Source organism: Leguminivora glycinivorella, chromosome 15, assembly GCF_023078275.1.
Source record: "Leguminivora glycinivorella isolate SPB_JAAS2020 chromosome 15, LegGlyc_1.1, whole genome shotgun sequence".
Taxonomy (NCBI): Eukaryota; Metazoa; Arthropoda; class Insecta; order Lepidoptera; family Tortricidae; genus Leguminivora; species Leguminivora glycinivorella.
In genome coordinates this window covers 10,287,212-10,306,985 of record NC_062985.1, presented here as the reverse complement: position 1 = coordinate 10,306,985, position 19,774 = coordinate 10,287,212, and the positions used below count along the sequence as shown (strand labels likewise).

The 19,774-nt window shown below is 39.2% G+C and overlaps 2 protein-coding genes across 2 annotated transcripts; both read right to left on the bottom strand.

Moving 5' to 3' along the window:
• Positions 1–9,357: 9,357 nt before the first annotated feature.
• On the bottom strand, positions 9,358–11,318 carry LOC125233987. The gene is made up of 2 exons (XM_048140167.1): positions 10,296–11,318; positions 9,358–9,582 (listed from the first exon to the last, which is right to left on the bottom strand). Exon 1 carries the CDS (start codon positions 11,250–11,252, stop codon positions 10,356–10,358), a length of 897 nt encoding a protein of 298 aa, XP_047996124.1. The 5' UTR covers positions 11,253–11,318; the 3' UTR covers positions 9,358–9,582; positions 10,296–10,355.
• A 2,228-nt stretch (positions 11,319–13,546) lies between these two features.
• LOC125234026 lies at positions 13,547–17,794 on the bottom strand. The gene is made up of 2 exons (XM_048140205.1): positions 17,759–17,794; positions 13,547–16,532 (listed from the first exon to the last, which is right to left on the bottom strand). Exon 2 carries the CDS (start codon positions 16,496–16,498, stop codon positions 15,140–15,142), a length of 1,359 nt encoding a protein of 452 aa, XP_047996162.1. The 5' UTR covers positions 16,499–16,532; positions 17,759–17,794; the 3' UTR covers positions 13,547–15,139.
• Positions 17,795–19,774: the final 1,980 nt, after the last annotated feature.

The following is a 19,774-nucleotide window of genomic DNA, read 5'->3' as shown; positions in this document are numbered from 1 at the left end:
TAAGGCTCATTTAGACGGCGCGCGAACTCGCATGCGATTTTATTGAGGAGGATGTTACATTGTTGAGGTTACATAAAATACGTAAAAAGATTTTTATTTAATGTTTATAACATAATAATAGTGTGACTACTTAAAAATACAAGTTAAAATATTTTCTTTGAAAATAATTTAATTTGTTCTTAGAGTAAACATATTTTATTTATAGGACGGCAAAATCATATATCAAACGCTGCCTAGGAAAATATAAGGTACAGCGGGGAAAATCTCGACTGGGGGACAATTTTAACTGATCTATTTTTACATTATTACACTATGATCTTGAGTTCTACAATCTATACATGTATCCACTGAACACTATAATGCAAACTTTGTAAAACATGGAGAAAATGGACTAGTTACATTGGCCCCCCAGTCGATATTTGCCCCGCTGTACCTTAATCAAGCTTTGTAGGAATGAGCGAAATTAAGCCTACACTTAGAACGTCTTCTAGTGTGTAGCCTTATGTTGCATGGGAATATGAATAGCATACTTTTCTCATTGACCTAGAACTAAAAACTCGCATGCGAGATCTCGCACCGTGTAAGTGGATCTTGAGCTCTTAAGAATACATGTTACTATTGTAATGCTTTTTTTACACAGAGTTAGTATTTGTCATTAATGCATTTGATTAGGGATTTATCAGTAACCGTAGACACTTTGAGTGTTAGAAAATTGTATGAGGCACATGAGAAATTCACTTGACAAGAATGTTGCCATTACTCAAGAAGTGACAAGTTTAGTATTAAAACTACCGTGAGACACTGACATATTAAACATGTAAAATCGGGTAACAGACGTAAAATTGTTGAAGGTCGCTCGACATGTTGTGCATCGGCATCGCGCGTGCTCAATGAAAATGCTCCTCGTTACAGAGCGAAACATGTCGAGCGACCTTCGACAATTTTACGTGAGTTACCCGATTTTACATGTTTAATACATACATACAATCACATACATAGGTACAATCACGCCTGTATCCCATAAAGGGGTAGGCAGAGCACATGAAACTACTAAAGCTTCAGTGCCACTCTTGGCAAGTAAGGGGTTGAAAGAAAATGAAACTGTGACATTGCAGTGACAGGATTGCCAGCCTCTCGCCTACACCACAATTTAACCCATATCCCATAGTCGCCTTCTACGACACCCACGGGAAGAAAGGGGGTGGTGAAATTCTTAACCCGTCACCATACAGGCAAAATTCATGTACATGTTTAATAGTTTTGTATTAGTCGATTTTACTGGGGGGTAGGTACACGCTTATAATTACGATATTTGTTTAAATGCATGTGACAACTGTGACAAGTACTAAGCATTCGCTAACTAAGCCCGTGTAAACCCAGCATAAACGTCTCCGAAAATAACATGTATTGAATGAAGAGAGTAAACAGCTCTCTCAAAATATTATTTCCTAGAACCAAAAATTACAAACATTTTCCGTAACAATACGCTATCATATCAAGTAATGTAAATAATTTTAAGGTGGTTTTCCACCGGGAGAGCGTGAATGGGCAGAGCGGAGAGATTTTGATAAATTTGTTCTTAATATTAGTCCGTAGTTATATAAAATAATGTGATTAAAAAGGACTGTTCTTATCCATAGTGCATATAGTGAGTCCAAAAACGGACGCTGAAACCACCAATTTTACGTTTTCCCACAATTTGACTTTGACGGACTCTTCAAACTCGAATTGTTGTGAATCTTCCTCAAAATGATTAATGCAAGATAGTAGGAGATAAGAAGTGTAGTGCGAAAAAGGAATGCATCCGTAAATCCAGGGACGGGGTCGTCGCAAATCGGCTCCCGTCGGTTCCAAGTCGAGTGCCAGCGATCGTATTTTTGTGGATCGTAACGACAGGCAAAACGTGAGCAGCGTAGGAGAGTTTAGGCAAAGACATCTGTAACTCCGTATAGACTGATAAATCCTAAGAAAAAAATGTAGGGTAAACTCGCCTCATTCGGTGACACGCCCGAGCTAAGAATATGGGCCAAATTGTCAAAACTGAGGTTCAAAAGTTTTAAGCCTGTGTCGAGAGATGGCAGTCTATACACTGTGATTACACATTTTACTTTGACAGTAACTCTCTTTAATACTCGATCCTCTTTGATAGTACTGAGGTACGTTTTTTTCTTAGACTTTATCTGTCTATACGGAGTTATATATGTGTTTGTTGAACATCAAAGCAGTGGGCTTTCTATTATTGTACTATACATATATTCTGTGTCCTGAGGTAAAAGTAGCAGTGAAACACTGTCTCCAAAAGCCTAGTAGGTGACACCCTTTTGCCACATTGATTGAAAAGTAGTTGCCCGCCGCGGCATTGCGTGATGGTGTACGTACATATAAACCTTCCTTAAATCACTGTATCTACTAAACAAACGGCATCAAAAAGTGTTGATTAGCTTAAAGATCTTGCATAGGTACATAAGGACAGACAGGCAGACATTGGGAAGCTACTTTCTTATACTATGTAGTGATCATTCAAGATTGAAAGTGTCACTACTGGGTCACTGTCGAGCACTGGTACTTTAGTTTGTATTTCAAAACCGCCAATGTCATTGTAGTAGATTTTTTTCCATAACCACAAAATAACAAAAAACTGAACTATCCATACACTAAAGCAAAAGCGATCAAGCCCACTGGTGGCGAAGCCGGGAGTCGAACCCGGGTCTCCAGCTATCGTGGCTGACGTGCTACACCACCCCGACCGCCGAAGTACCCGTCGAAATTTCTCTAGTGTATGTTATCTCTGAAGGCTAGGCGACTCAACTCAACTCTAAGGGCGAGAAATGTGTGCTTGCACCTCTTACATGAGTCCTTTTGCAGGATTACGATATAGCGAGAGAGATGGTGCTGCCATCTATCGACGTAGGGAACAAATCAAATTATTTTATTAAATATTATTTTTATTTGTTTTAATCATATTTAATAAAATAATTTGATTTGTTCCCTACGTCCAAAAAATTCAAATTTTGAAAAAATCCTCCATGTGTGACCTACTTAATTCAATTCAGCTTTGAAACCACACACAATGAACACAGACGACAGTCACACACAAAGAGTCAGAGAGACACGTCAAACTTATAACACCCCATCGTTTATGCATCGGTGGTTAAAAACGCAACTTAGTGAACTTTTAAAATTAGGTAGCACAAGAAAACCCAAATAGCTTAAACATTTCTGAAGAAGCGAATTCCTATCGCTTAATATCCGCGACATGCCTCTACGTGGAATCTTATTTCCTCGGTTTCTTTACATTTCCTTGCCTCGAGAAAAGCGGCTTTGCCAGGTGATGTTTTAGGGAAAAGATTTAAAGAATATTTTCAGCAGATGTTTGCTATTAGTTGGAGTTAAAACTGCGAATTCTGGGGATATGTAGCGCGTCTCCTCCTTGTTGATACTTCAACGTTTTTTTTTTATTAGCATCTTTTGTGTCCCACTGCTGGGTATAGATGAAAAACTTAAGAATGTCACCTGTTGTATGTATGAGTGACGTGTTCGAATAGAGAACACATATTTAAAATTAGTAACAAACAAATCTTGAGAAAATTACTAACTGTAACACATAAAACTAACACTCTTGACGACCGGTCTGGCTCAGTCGGTAGTGACCCTGTCTGCTAAGCCGCGGTCCTGGTTTCGAATCCTGGCTAGGGTATCATGGGGGTCATATCCCCCCCTTGAGCCTGGGTTGGCTATACAAATAGACCACGTGACCCCCCCCCCCCCCCCCGGGCACCTTATCAGTGTGTGTGTGGTGAAAAATACATTGTCAGGTTTCAATTACCCTTATTTATCGCAGTCTTAAGAAATTCATCCCAGAGCTATCTAAGTTTTGAAACTGTTTTCCGACGCAACTGCAACGGACTTCTATTTACACTGCAGTGAAAACACAGACGCCGTAGACATCGTGGTAGACCACGCAAGTTTACGTTTAGGTGCCGAAACAGATGCGTTATAAATTATAATATTAAATCTGTCACATACGTCATCGGGTAAGATATTTCTCGTATCTGAGCGCAATAGGATTCCATATACATATTAATAAATAAACTAACACACAGCACAGACAATTTCTATGTATTTTATCGTGAGGTATCTGTACGCATACATATCGATATCGATTTTATCAGCGTAGCCGCGAAATTTTTGTAACAGTCTATAAAAAATCTGCACCCGAAACAAGCCTATACAGTAATAGAGCGATCGTAGGTATCTGCGAGTGCAAAATATATGACTATTGTCAAGAAAGCCCTGTTATTCCGATGTATATTATGCAGTTACAGTTCAGCCGGCACAGCCGAATGGCAATCGTCGACGCCAAACGCCGACAGAAATGCAATCTGGCTCTGTCGCGCCAATACGCATGAGCGATAGAGATAGATTTAACTTTCAAGATCCCTTCAGATAAGTTTTTATACGCAAAGTGTGTGAGAGCCTTTATAAACACAATTCAAAATTAAATACTTCTGAGAACATTGTAAATATTTATTACTTAAAGGTCTCAAGGCGAGTTTGACAACAAATTGCAGAACGCGTCGTCTATTCAAAAACTAATCTGTCCGCGCAAACTTTATACGCAGTGATATAACTAGTTCCCTAGTTCATACGTTCAATCCGAGTAGGGTAGGAATTCGTTAGTACAGGATAACTTTAAAGCTGGTTAGGAAACAAGGAAGTATGGCACGACTTTTGAATGCAGCGTGGTTAATAATAGTCTCCTGTGACCTTATAGAAGTGAAACTTCGGTAAATGGAATGACTTGGAAGCTACTGATTTCGTCAAATACAAATAAATTGAAATTGAACGTGACTGGGGACTCCATTACGTAATAATATTGTAAACATAATATTGTATTGAGGCTACGGTCACCTATTTTATGCTATACCCATTCTTTTTTATGAAAATTATAACTGACAGAATATATGTAAGAAGAAAATCGCCAAACCTTCGAGGCCTGTCTTAATAAACTCCAAATGTAATTAGCCACACAATTCGTTTCATATTGAATAAACTTGAGTAAAGTTTTTTCTTGTTTTGTAGCTGCAATATAAGTAACACACTAACATTTTTTCTCCGTTTAAATTTCATAAATACATATTTGTATTTAAATGTAAAATAATGTACAAATAATAAAAATTATTCACCTTGCAGTCCTTAGTTAGGTACCAAATTGTGTATCTATTTAAAACATACAAACATACATACATACAATTACGCCTGTATCCCATATAGGGGTAGGCAGAGCACATGAAACTACAGCTAGGGAACAAATCAAATTATTTTATTGAATATTTTTCGATTTGTTCTTTTTTCAAGTAGTCACACTACTATGTATATATAAATTATAAATAGATATCATACACGAAAGAAAAAACGACAGGGCCCACTGGTGGTCGAGCCGGGAATCGAACCCGGGTCTTCAGCTTACGCGGCTAACGTCCTCACCACTAGACCACCCGCCCGCCACGCATTCCCGGCTCGGCCACCAGTGGGCCCTGTCGTTTTTTCTTTCGTGTATGATATCTATTTAAATTTATAATTCACATGAAACTACTCAACTTTCAGTGCCACTCTTGGCAAATAAGGGGTCGAAAGAAAACGAAACTGTGACTTTGCAGTGACAGGTTGCCAGCCTCTCGCCTACGCCACAATTTAACTCATATCCCACGGTCGCCTTCTACGACACCCACGGGAAGAAAGGGGGTGGTGAAATTCTTAACTCGTCACCACACGGGTCTATTTAAAAACCGTTTAAAAGCCCATTTACCGAGGTTCTACTCCACTTTCTCCATGTTTATAGACTAACAAATGACGGTAGTTTCGAATAAGGAGGTAATTAAAGTACTAAACAAGTGATTTGGGACTAATAAAGTACTAGCAATTATCCGAAACGAGATACAGCAGCCTATTTAGAGCTTAGGCCGAGTTAATGTATCTAAGCCACGAAAATTGTAGTACGATAAATTAGGCTTAAACTAGCCGTTTATCTCTCGGGTAAGTTATTCTGAAAAGCTTCCTCAATGGTTTAAAGCCTCAGCCACACATAAAGCATTTTGATAGCGTAGCGTTAGCGGAGCAGAACGCGCGCGCATTTCGTTCGCAGTCCAGCTGGGCGCAAGGCCAGCGTCCGGCGCACCGCTATCATTGCACTCCGCTAACGCTACCCTCTCAAAACGCGCATGTGTGGCCGAGCTTTTAAAGTAAAGGGTATAGCCGGATAAGCGTGAGAAATCTGTCTTTAGCGAAAGTAGGAAAGCTGGCTATATTATCGGCTATCGATAGCCGATAATATACGTCGGGAATCACAGTAAAAAAATCTGATTTAGTTTTACATTAATTGACCTGAAATTGTAAATGATTTTGTCACTGACGACGTTTAAAGGGCTGATACTACAGATTTAGTTCATAATAGTGTTCCATCGTATTTTCTGTGAACCTTTCGTATTTGTCATGCCAGTTCAATGACTAGCATGATTTTGTTCGTACGTCTCTTTTAAAATAACATGTAAAAACATTTTGCTTTATCTGTATCTAAAGATTTTCTACTTCAAACATCCCAATTTCGACACTGATTTATCCGATATATATCGTATCTTAAATCTAACATTCAACTTATATCAACTTTCGAATTGGGCCGAAAGTCGCTCGCGGCGGCACGCTAAACTACCACAGGGTGGCTAGCCGAATGGCACAATCGCTCACGAAACGCTCACGAAACGAAGCGCTAGTAGATATCTATCTCTATCGCGCTTGCGTATTGGCGCGACAGAGCCAGCGGCGTATCGCTATCGTTTGGCGTCGGAGAAATGCCATTCGGCTACGGGGCCTGGTCACCATTAGAAGTCAAACTTCTGTAGTCATTCCAGTTCGTTGAATACAAACTGAGGCATATCAAGGGATGCCTCATGCCTGTAGTTTCTTTAAGCACGTACACGTGACAGCGTGACGCTCGTGACAGGATTTAACAAGACCAATCAATTGGACGAGACGTGATATTGCGGTATTTGGTTTGCGCTAACGTACATAGGGATACTCTCTTCACTAGTTTGACTAGCTATGAATAAATTAGTCCATGTGGATAGATACTGTTATCTTCTACGTGCACGCGATTTCAGAACTTCTACGTAATGTAAAAGTTAATTTGTTAAAATAATCTGTGCCATACAAAAAGAAGCTTACCGAATCATTTACTTTATGTTATGTCACGTTATGTAGGTTATCTGTACTTTAAAATCTAGTCTTATCTTTAAAATCTGACTCACAATAATTACGTAAACGAGCGAAAAAAATATAGCATTAAAATAACCATCCTTGTAAAATGTTACTTGTAAAATGTTTCGTTATTATTTTTATACAAATGAGTCTCGCTGGAGCAAGACATCAGAGCCGACGAGCAAAATTGCCTAATGAATTTCATAAACAGCAGGAGTAACTTTCGTAGGTACCACTTTTTGATACTTGTAAGTGTTGAAAGTCTTTGATATTAAAAACCCAAAGAAAGTTGTGTTAAGTTTTAATTGTTACAATAATGGAATAATGGACTGTCAAGGGCATAAATATCTATACACTTTTTGTCTTTTCAGCCATATGATTCCATATAAAGTAATGAAAAAGTTGTACATATAATGGGTAGGTACATAATTAAGGCTACAAATTTCATGAACGTCATCTCAGTTTCAGATTATTTATTCATTCCAAAACACCTGATTTTACATCCGATTACTGGTAAAATAATTCACAAATACCAAGACTTTTTCAAACATTTTTTAGGCGATTTTTAATTTTTACACACTTTAATGAAGGCAAAGTTCCTGAGTTATTGAAACGGCAACTACTGAAACTAATATTTTTGCTGAAATATTTGCCTAGCTACAAAAACCATCACGAACACACGTGTATGTAATGACCATGAATTGTATAATTATCGTCATTCTACATAAAATAGCAGTATAAGGAAAAACCTACACATTAAGTTAAATTAATTCTTGTAAAAAAGAGGCAACATTTTCCGCTTTATAAAAGTCGTATTTAGTTGCTATTCAGTTAATCCTCACACATAAAAGTCCTTTTATCAGCCTCTTCATGCACACATTGCAATATTTCAAATGCCCCGCATGCCCAGAACTTTTGCGGGTGGTATTTTTAATCTGGCCACCCCACCCTTCAAGGACGTTGTAAAAATAAAATGCAGAATAGGTACGCCAGTACGCCACCCTGCGAGATTCCGATGAAATTTTAATTTGATTAGAAAACTGTTGGCGTGTAAAATATGGAACGCTGTTGAAAGAAGTTAAATTATTTCACTTCGTCGCTTAGTTATGAAGATAAAGCTTACTCATGTCATTATGGCGGTCAAGTATTAATTGCTTTGAGCCATGTTATGGCTGCTTTCGTTTGTATTTTGTTTCTTCAAAAATTAATGACAGATTCAAAATAACATAGTTTTCTTTTTATTAATTTAAATAGATATCATACACGAAAGAAAAAACGACAAGGCCCACTGGTGGCCGAGCCGGGAATCGAACCCGGGTCTTCAGCTTACGCGGCTAGCCCGATTCCCGGCTCGGCCACCAGTGGGCCTTGTCGTTTTTTCTTTCGTGTATGATATCTATTTAAATTAATAAAAAGATATATTATACTATTTAAATTTATAATTTATATATAGTAGTGTGACTAGGTACTTGAAAAAAGAACAAATCAAAAAATATTGAATAAAATAATTTGATTTGTTCCCTAGTTGTATAGTTTTCTTTTGTCAATAATGTAGGCTACTAGAATCATACCGAATTTGGCACAATCTCAATAAATGATTGTCTTCTGTAGTATTTGACATAAAAAAAACAATATTTATAGATTTTAGGTATTGAAAGTGTATGTAACTTATTTTTGATTAAAAATTTGTAATTTTTTTTGGCAATTTTTTTTTTTAAAGTTCCTTCATTTGATATGTAACACAATATAATTCAAAAACTGACTTTTAACTTTCACTTTTACCCCCCAGAAGTGGCCCCTATAATAAAATTTTCTTAATTATATTACGCGTCCGTCTTTAGGTCCCAGGTGAACTGTTAAATATGTGTGCCTTTCAAGTTAATCGGTTCAGTAGTTTTGGAGGAAGTGGGCTGTGACAGACGAACAGATAGACGCACGAGTGGTCCTCCCTAATAAGGCTTCCGTTTTTCCTTTTTGAGGTACAGAACCCTGAAAAGGGTCAAGTACCTAGTCTATTGCAACCGATCTTTCACAAACAGGATATTTATCTTTTTAGGCACCAAGTGATCTATCTCATCTCACCAAGTGAGGCTTGTGGCCGACTCTCCCCCAACCACGTACGGTATATAAATAAGACCGTAAAAGGGGAAAGGCGGCCACTAATATATTAATGTGGGGGTGTAGGGGTAACAGAATGCTTAGCATACATACCTTCATCTCCTATGAAGGATTCTTTGTCCTCGCTCTCTCTGATCCACTTCTCCTGGGCCAGGGGAGCTTCAATCTGCTTCGCTTTACTTATGGCGGCTAGTTGTATACCACCGAGATCTGTGGGTTTGATTGCTCATGAATATGGTATTCTCATACAACCATCACCTACTATACATATACGATTATCTCTACAGCAAAGGAGAACCATCTTACCCGGCCAGACGAAGGTTCAAAGGACCCCCCCCGCGGGGAGTCCGCCGACACATCAAAGGTCGGATAACTCGGACGCCTAACATCCGAGCCGAGGTATACTGCCGCACATCGACACACCTCTAGCCGGGCTGCCGAAGCCGCCACGGCTCTCGCACGCTGGGGCACGTCAAGTCTACCCAGGTGGAGTTGAAAGCTGGGGCACGTCAAGTCTTACCCAGACAGAGTTGAGAGCTGGGGCACGTCAAGTCTTACCCAGACAGAGTTGAGAGCTGGGGCACGTCAAGTCTTACCCAGACAGAGTTGAGAGCTGGGGCACGTCAAGTCTTACCCAGACAGAGAAACCTAGTCTGCCTTACCTAAGATGGTCTCAGGAATAGCTTCCACGGCAGGTTCCGTGGCAAGCTAAACTCATACGAACTTACTGTTCTTCTATTAAGGAGATCATTGCATAGAGAAACCATACCACCACTGCGAGCACCAAGTAACATAAAATACTTAGCTTTAGACGACTCAGGACAGCTGTGGGCTTCCTCACTGTATCTTACACTTTCATGCACTCGCACGCTTCGCGCCATACCGGGTTTAACCTTACTACTTGCCACGTTGGAATAACTTACCACAGTTCCACCCACGAGGGCGCTGTTCAGTGTTGCCGCTAGGAAATTCGTATTGTGGCATTAGATATTCGCGCCTGTCGCGACACACCCCGCCTCAGGCAGCAGCACGGCGACTAAATTGCTGGTCCATTCCTTGATCTTCTCAAGGGCTCGGAGAGCTGCCGCTCTCTTAGGTCTTGATTCTTCGTGTTGTCCTTCTGGTGTAACTTCCTCTAGGTGGTGTGACTCGGGATCATTCTGGTCGTAAAACTCGAGGTCGACGACCGCGAGTGGCTCTGGTTCGGACATAGACTTAGGCTTAGGCTCGTTTAACTCACTAGACATAAACTCAACCGCTTGTTTAGAGGAACACTTTCCCTCTACTGGCGAGGCATGAGGCTGTACTTCTTCTTGCTGATCTCTAACTTCATGAGTGAATCTCTGCTCAGATGAAGGCTCAGCAACGTCGTTGAGGGATTCCACTGTCTGGTCATCCTTGCCTGATGGACGTGGAAGATCAGGAAGCTGCACCGGTTCTTCAACACTTTCGTCATAAGATGATGTTTGTTTGCACTGCTCTTCTCCATCTTCGATCTCTAGCGGGTAGAGATGCGCGATAGATCTTGTATACTCTGTATCTCCTACTCGTACCTTGGCGACCCTACATAAACCGTCGGCGCCTTCCTTTAAAGATACTATTTTCCCAACTTTCCAATTTATCCTGTTCTTCGTGTCACCTTTAATCTGCACGATTTGACCTATCTTAGGTGCTAACTTTGATGTTACTCTAGGTTCTTTAGGATGGTGGGAATATCTTTCTCTCAAATTTAGGAGATACCGGTTCTCAAACATCTCTTTAAATTCTCGTAGAATTATCCGTGCTTTCTTCCAACCTTTAATTAAGTGGTCCTTAGTCACCGTCCCTTGCGACGTTGTAGGATCCTTATCTGAAGTTTCCATAATGATACACTTTCCCATGGTAAGAAAGTCTGAAGGTTTTAGTACATGATCCGGCTCTGAATCTACGTAAGTTAAGGGTCTTGTGTTAAGAGGATATGGTAGCGAAAATGCTTAAATGGAAAGGAGCCCCCCTCTCAACTTGGGAATTTTAGTTAAATATACAAGTGTTATTAACTAGATTTATCGAAAAAAAATTGTCCATTAAGAACAACTCAGTCAAAAGATATATCAAAAAAATCTTTAAAATCGAGGTTCCGCTCTCGACTCTTTCCTCCTTCAAAACTTAATCAATCGGAACGAAATTTGAGACTCTGAATAACAATGAAATAATCTATGTCGGACCGTTTAGCTTTTTTGGTTAATTGTTACCAATCTTGAGTATCACACCTTTTTTTGCGCCACAATGAAAAAGACCGTTTTTGGAAATTTTTGATTGGCTCTTTCAGTCTTTAAAAAGCAGAATATCAAAAAAATCAAAACGGTCCGACACAGATAAAAATAATAACAATCTGTGTTGAAAAAGTCATTGCTCTATCTTCAAAAACCAGGGAGGAAATAGTCGAGAGCGTTTGTATGGAGAATTGACCCCTACCGTATCGTCTTAAGAACTGCTTCTATTTCTTTCACCGCTGTTACTAGCTGGGTGTCATTCAACAAATGTTTCTGTAATGTTTTCTTCATACAGTTTTTAACTAAACCAACTAATCTCTCATAGAATCCTCCATGCCATGGTGCTAATTGTGGTATAAATTTCCATTTTATCTCTTTCTCTACGCAGTATGGGTTCTGAAGAATCTCTGAGAGTAACTTGTAGTGAGCCGCATTATCAGACGTTATTAAGGTAGGTACACCTCTTGCTGAAATCATTCTACGTAAGGCCATTAAACCTTCTTCCGCAGTTAAGTCCTTTACAACTTCTAAGTGAATGGCTCTTACGGCTAAGCATGTGTAGAGGCTAATCCACCTTTTACAATTGCCATTCCCATTGTTAACTAGAAGTGGTCCCAGATAGTCGGTACCAACGTATGTGAATGGAGAGCTATAATTGACCCTCTCTTTTGGTAACGCAGGAGTTTCCGGTAGTTTATATGGCCCTCCGTCATGCTTCATACATTCGGAGCACTTCCTCAAAATCTTCTGAACTTGGCTTCTTCCTTGTGGTATCCAGTAAGTTTCCCTTATCTTGTCTAGCGTGTGACTTACTCCAACATGCTTATTTTCTTGATGAGTCTTCATTATAATTTCGTTGGTGAAATCTGAATCTTTCGGTATAAGTATAGGGTAGCGTTTATCAAATGACCAGTCTGCGTGTTTCATACGACCTTTACACCTCAGTAACTCATCTATGTCTTTAAATACGCCTAAATTCAAACTTAGACTAGTTACCTTTCCTTCTACCTCTAGAGGAAAGTATTCAGCTTGAATTTCTTTCAAATTTAGTAACTGATCCGGCATCTGATCATTGTCTTGACTCGCTACTTCCTTTGTAGTTGTACTCTCCTCCGTTTCCATCGGACTAACATTGTGTATGTCTGGATCAACTATTTCCATCAGTTCTTCGTCTTCTTGGATCCCAAGACCCTCCCCAATCAAGAGAGAACTGGTTGGTCCACCGCCAGAAGTTGTTGGCCACGTCTTCGGATCTTGAACTATAAATTGTGGACCACTCAGCCATTTCTCCCTGTCCTCTCTTGAACAGGTGGGTCTGGTGCCGACGTCAGCTGGATTTAGGTCTGATGGAAGGTATCTGATCTCCAGATCTTTATTTGTTTTGATCTCTTCTATCCGCCTGGCAACGAAGGGTGGCAATAGCTTGTCAGATTTGCACCATTCTATGACGATCTGGCTGTCGGTCCATAAGACTTGCCTTACTATCTTCTGCTGGAGAAACTTAAGAACAAACTTTATCAGTCTACTGCCAATCAGTACTCCTAAAAGTTCAAGACGGGGTATCTTGAGACTCTCCTGATCCTTTATTGGTATCAGACGGGATTTACCAATAATGAAGCTTTTCTCCGAGCCGCAAACTAAAAAGACTGATGCTGCATAAGCCTGTAGAGAGGCATCGGTGAAACAGTGTAGTTGGTAGCCTTTTCCCACTGGTGTCTTCATGTAGCATCTGTCCACCGACACCTTCCTAATGGCTTCTAAGTTCTGTCGGATCTTGTTCCATTCTTCCGTTAGTTCGCTTGATAATGGTGAGTCCCATGACACTCCAGCTTTCCAAAGCTCTTGTAAAAAGAGTTTACATGATAGGGTATAAGGTACTGCATAACCACATGGATCGTAGATTGATGCAATAGTTTTCAGTATTCCTCTTTTCGTGACAGCTTCTTCTTGTAAGTTAGGTTTCAACTGGAGAGTATCCTTTTTGATGTCCCATTCCAAACCAAGTACCTTTACTTTATCTTCTTTACATGTATCAGAGACTTTCTTCATAAATTCCCTAGAATTCGAACTCCAATCCCTGAGTGACATTGAAATGTCTTGAAAAGATCCTTTTAGATTTTTGTAGAGTTTCATCGCCTCATCCGTAGTGTCGGTACCCGAAACAAAGTTATCCACATATATGTCATTTGCTTTCTGTCTGACTTGCTGATCTTCTGCGTTGGACAGGTGGTGCTTAATAGTCGCATTAAGCAAAAACGGTGATGAAATGACGCCAAATGGAACTCTACAAAACCTAAGGTATAGTAGGTTGTCTTGAGATACCGGTTTAGAGGTATCTTTGAGCCACAAGAATCTGGTTACATCACGATCCTTCTCGTGTAACGCCATCTGTAAAAACGCCTTTTCAATATCTGAGGTTAAACCTATCCGATGAGTTCTAAATTTTATAAGTAAGCCAGTGAGGTCTTCTAACATGAGTGGTCCTCTGTACAAACATTCGTTCAGACTCTTGGTGTCTTTGCTACTCTTAGAGCTAGCATCATAAACTATTCTCATAGGTTTTCCTCGGTGACGTACTCCATGGAAAGGTAAGTAGTGAACGACGTTACCCGTTGACGTTCTTGAAGTAGGTACAACTTCTATTATACCTTTATCTAATTGTTCTTTAAACGTATCGCTGTATGCTAATAACGTATCTTGATCCATACGCTTCAATAAGCTTGATAAACGACCAAAAGCCATTCCAAAATTATTAGGTAAATCCGGTGGATAAGTTATCCAAGGCCAGCTTACCGTGTAACGATTATTTAATTTTAAAGTTGTATCATTAAAATATTTGATGGCTTCTTCTTCTCTAGTTGCTCTTGGGGAATCACTAATACCTATACATTCTAGTTCCCAAAGGCTCTTTATGTCTCCATTACAAAGAGGTGGATCTGGCTGATGAAGCTTCGTTTCAATGCAAGTCTGAGTGTAAGTCACTACGTACGACTCGTCTCTAAGCTGTGGTTCTGCTCTACCACTAATTATCCAACCAAGTGCAGAGTCGATTAGAAACAAATTGCTATCCAGTTGTACCTTTTTCTCGTAAGTTATGTTGCAGTAATATTCGTTTCCAACCAAGATCTGTACAGGTCCGCTTAGCGACCCGTCGTCCGCTAGTGTATATGACTCCGGTAAGTTCTTCATCTTGACATTAGGTATATAACCTCTGGAGATATGCTCTACGCAGTTAGCCTGTATTACTATGTTCTTGTTTGTTCTAGATAGTAGATGAAGGGTGACTATTGGGCTATGTATCTCTCTGGGAGGATCGTCGCCGAAGGTGAATACTACTAGATGACTCTCTTCTTCGACGGGAAGTTTTAATTCCTTTGCAGTCCGGAATGTTACATAAGAGCGTTGGGAACCTGGATCTAAAAGAAGCCTATATTTAAATTGTTTATTCTTATCATCTATGGGGCTTGCATAAACTGTTGCCGTTTGGAGTGCTGTGATTCCCTCTTCTAGAACCGTCAGGACTGACTCTTCTCCGTTGTATCCTTCTGAAAATTTAAAGGACATAATGCTCTATTATGCGGTACTTCTCCTTTACAACGGGCACACCTTCTCTTTCTCCAGCAAGCATTTGCTACGTGATTCTTACTGAAGCAGATGTAGCATCGTCCTGCAAGTCGTTTCTTCCTTTCTGCTAAAGTAGATGCTTCAGGGCAACTATCATTATAATGGCCCCCTTCGCAAAATATACACACCAATCCCTTCTTAGCCCCTGGAGTACTTCGCTGAGTTTCTGCCTGATCTTTGTTTGAAGTTGAAGTTTGGTTTGGTCTGTTTCCTTTATTGTCATATTTCTTGAAACCCTTAAACTTCTTTAGTACCGGTCTCTTATCAAAGCGTCCCTGATGGTTTTGTTTACTCTGGTTACTGTGTTGTAGTTGGGACTGGTTTGCGTATCTCGCACGTTTTGCATTCACATGAAGAGTCCCGACCGTACTAGCTTCTGTCTCTTGAGGGCGTTTCCTACCCGATATCCTTTCCGCGTCCTCTTTGGCAGTGATGATTTTATCCAGGTGGCTTCTCAGTTCTTGAATGGAATCATCCTTAACTTTAAGTTTTATTTCGTATACTAGATCAGAAGGAAACTTCTCTAGTAGCATGAAGCGCAGATGGTTGTGGTTAATGTTCTCACCTAGTGATTCTAAAATCTTAAGATTCCTTTCGATTTCGTTGAAAGTCCTTCTATAGTCATCCGCACTGCCTTTGGCCATCTTAATTTTATATAATGTTGCATAGTGCGCGTCTATAAGATGTGAAGTTTTCCCGAACCTTTCCTTCAGTATCGTAACGGCAATAGCATAGTTGGTGCTTGTAGTCGCTAGACCGTCAATGACTTTTTTGGCATCTCCCGTGACTGAAGTCTTAAGATAAGAAAGCTTGTCAACATCCGGCAGGTTCCTTGCATCGATGTTGCTTCTGAAGGCATCCCAAAATTCATACCACGCCAGTACATCCCCATTATACACCGGCAGCTGGAGCTTAGGAAGTCTGCACGAGGAGTTCGCTTCAGTCAGCTTCTCTGATGGTTTGCTTGATGTAGATATCTGGTCAATCTTCACCTTAAGTTCAGCTAAAGTCTCCTCTGCTTGAAGTTGAAGTCCACTTATCAAGCAGATTTCATCAGATGCGGGTGTCGAAGCCAGCCTAAAGTACTCCGTCAGGTCTCCGCTAAGTCTTTTCAGTGTTGCTTCTAATTTACTGTATGTGATCTGAGCCTGCACTAAATTTTCTAAATTAACAGTACCCGGAATTACTTCTAAGTCCGTTGTGAGTTTGTCGTTAATGAGCCTAAGCCTTGCTAAAAGAATGTCGTCCATTCTGTTGTTTGTCTAGACCGTAGTCTTGTCTAGCCTGTAACGCACAGAAACAAACCCGTTTAACCTTAATTCCCTAATAATATGAACGGTCACACCAATAAAGTAATTTAATATTTTAGGTTAATTAACTTTTAATAACTCCACTTATTATTTATTTTAATAATCTCAAAGTATTGAAATTTAAATCCAACTAAAAATCTCTAAAATCCATTCAAGTTTGAAACTAAAGAAAGAAAAGTCGAAGTCATTTAAATTTAATTAATTAAAACAATTGACTTAATTATGAACAGATGTTTCTTTTATTTGAAATTATTATGAAAGGAAGTAAAATAATAAATTTATGATAGGCAACATAACATACACACTGACATACGAATGTGTAATCTTTGTTTATCATTTATAGATTACAGCAGCCTAAGTCATGTCAAAATCAGTAAGTGACGTTGACGTTTATACACTGGTACCACAATACAAAATCTTCTGTCACTAACTTAAGCTCGCTTGCAAAATGATGAAAGTTAACGTTTTTATTTTGTTTATTTGTTTGGTTTATTTATTTATTAACTTTTTATTTTTACTTCACTTGTTTGATAGTTAATTATTTAAAAATTATTTAGTTTTATTTCACTCATTTGTTTGTTTAATTATTGGAACACTTCACGAAACACTTATTTAATAAATCTAAAAACACTTAAATGTCACCACAATATCCTGTAAAGAAGATGTTAGCTTATATATACACACAGCACAATTGTTATTTTTATAAACTGCAAACCCAATCAGAAAGGAAGTAAGTTGTATTTCTAAACTTCCAATAAGATGCATGATGAAATAAAAATATACCTAACTATATATCTTAAGGACCCTAGAAAATGTTCAAAAAGGTCCTTTATAGACTGTGAAAATATTAAAATCCGCCATGTACATCCGATGTTCTAAACCGCGCTAATAAGAACCGTATTACCATGATGATAGGGTCCATTTTCATCTACTAAATATCACTTCGTTAATTTCTAGAAAGTTAAAATATTTTAATAAAAGAACGTAATAGACCCGTATTTCCATGGTGATCCTCATAAATATCGAAAGAAACTTCACTAAATTAGATAATTTTCCTTGGTTGGTTGGACGTCCAAAGTTAGCCCAAACTTTGGACAACAATCATGGCCGCCGTCGCTCACTTCGAAGTAAATGACGATCGCATTCTCTTGTTTTAAAGAATTAAGTTGTATTGCTGCAATGTAGATGTTTAAAACTTACCGAGAAGTAGTCTTGTCCGGGTATTAAGTAGTCTTATGCGGGGGTTTGGCCAATTCCGATGTAAAAGTTGTTTGTCTTGTCCGGTGTGGTTGGCGGTGGCGAATTCACTGTACCTATGAACGTAAATGAACAAATTTTTGATGATCCAACTTATTTACACGCTCATCACTTCGTCGGTGCACTTTTTATTACAATATTTACAATGATTACCTGTATAATTTAAGGAACCTTCCTGTGGAACTCGCGACTGTTCAACGACCTTCCGCCAACGATTCAAAATGGACGGACGAGTACTGTACAACCTTCAATGTTGCCAAAGTCAACTTAATTCCCCCCCAAAATTTCGATAAAATATGAAACGAATTTCGGACTCTTATCGGTAATTCTCATAATAATTATATTGATTCCTTATAAATAGCCATACACCCGAATTCTTAAAACTAAATTTATAATTCTAAAGTAAAAAGAAAACATACGAAGTAAAATATAGAGTGCAAACCCGTCTTTACTACGCGCATATTTCCTATAAGATACTTATTAGTTATTACGACTATTATTTGTCTTCTTATTATACTCCTATAAATCAGCCAATTTTTCAATATATTAAACAATTAATATGTCATAAAATTGAATAGGTTACCTACTTATATCTAGGCACAGCTTGTTATAACTTAATTATCTAACCGTCTAATTGGAAAATTAGTTCTTGCATAAATTTTCCAAGTCGAATCCGTTTAGTAACCGATTTCTTCATCTTCTTTAGTTATCTTGATAATCCCGACAATCCGTACATTTCCGTCGATTTTGTGGGTAATCTTCTTAGTGTAGCAACACCTGCCCTCATCTGGCACCATTACTAGACGCCTTGCGTAGCCTATTCTTGCGGTTATGTTGGTAACACGAAGGCACTATTACACAATGGTATTTCTCTTAAAATTAAATTAATGAATATCATACTTGATAAATACAGACAAATGCTCCAATATTTTTTATTTATTTTTATCTCTGAATATTCTTCCTGATAATTTACAACTACATTCTAATTGTAAAATAAATCATAAATACATCCATAACGGAAACGTAATCGTTCTGTTTCCGGCCACCATGATGCAATTTCTTCAAGTTGGTACTCCGTACATTCCGTACAATTGATATTCCGCTTGTTACGCAAAATATAAAATATGACTTATTTACTCAAATTATCTTCAATTAATAAATACAAATGCCAGCCTCTTTATTTAAACGAGCCTAAATTAATGCCGAACCAGACTTCGTAAGAAAACACTTCAAACATATTCGCATAAAATAATATCTCGCAGCTTCTGTTACCAGTAGCGCCATCTATGATTTCTGTTAGTAAAGATGTCTGATTATATTGAAAATGTATGCCTTGCATTCTTTATTTATATTATAAGCCTTGATTCTTTATCTGCTGGATCCCAGCATTAACCACCATTGTGGCCGACTCTCCCCCAACCACGTACGGTATATAAATAAGACCGTAAAAGGGGAAAGGCGGCCACTAATGTGTTAATGTGGGGGTGTAGGGGTAACAGAATGCTTAGCATACATACCTTCATCTCCTATGAAGGATTCTTTGTCCTCGCTCTCTCTGATCCACTTCTCCTGGGCCAGGGGAGCTTCAATCTGCTTCGCTTTACTTATGGCGGCTAGTTGTATACCACCGAGATCTGTGGGTTTGATTGCTCATGAATATGGTATTCTCATACAACCATCACCTACTATACATATACGATTATCTCTACAGCAAAGGAGAACCATCTTACCCGGCCAAACGAAGGTTCAAAGGACCCCCCCCGCGGGGAGTCCGCCGACACATCAAAGGTCGGATAACTCGGACGCCTAACATCCGAGCCGAGGTATACTGCCGCACATCGACACACCTCTAGCCGGGCTGCCGAAGCCGCCACGGCTCTCGCACGCTGGGGCACGTCAAGTCTACCCAGGTGGAGTTGAAAGCTGGGGCACGTCAAGTCTTACCCAGACAGAGTTGAG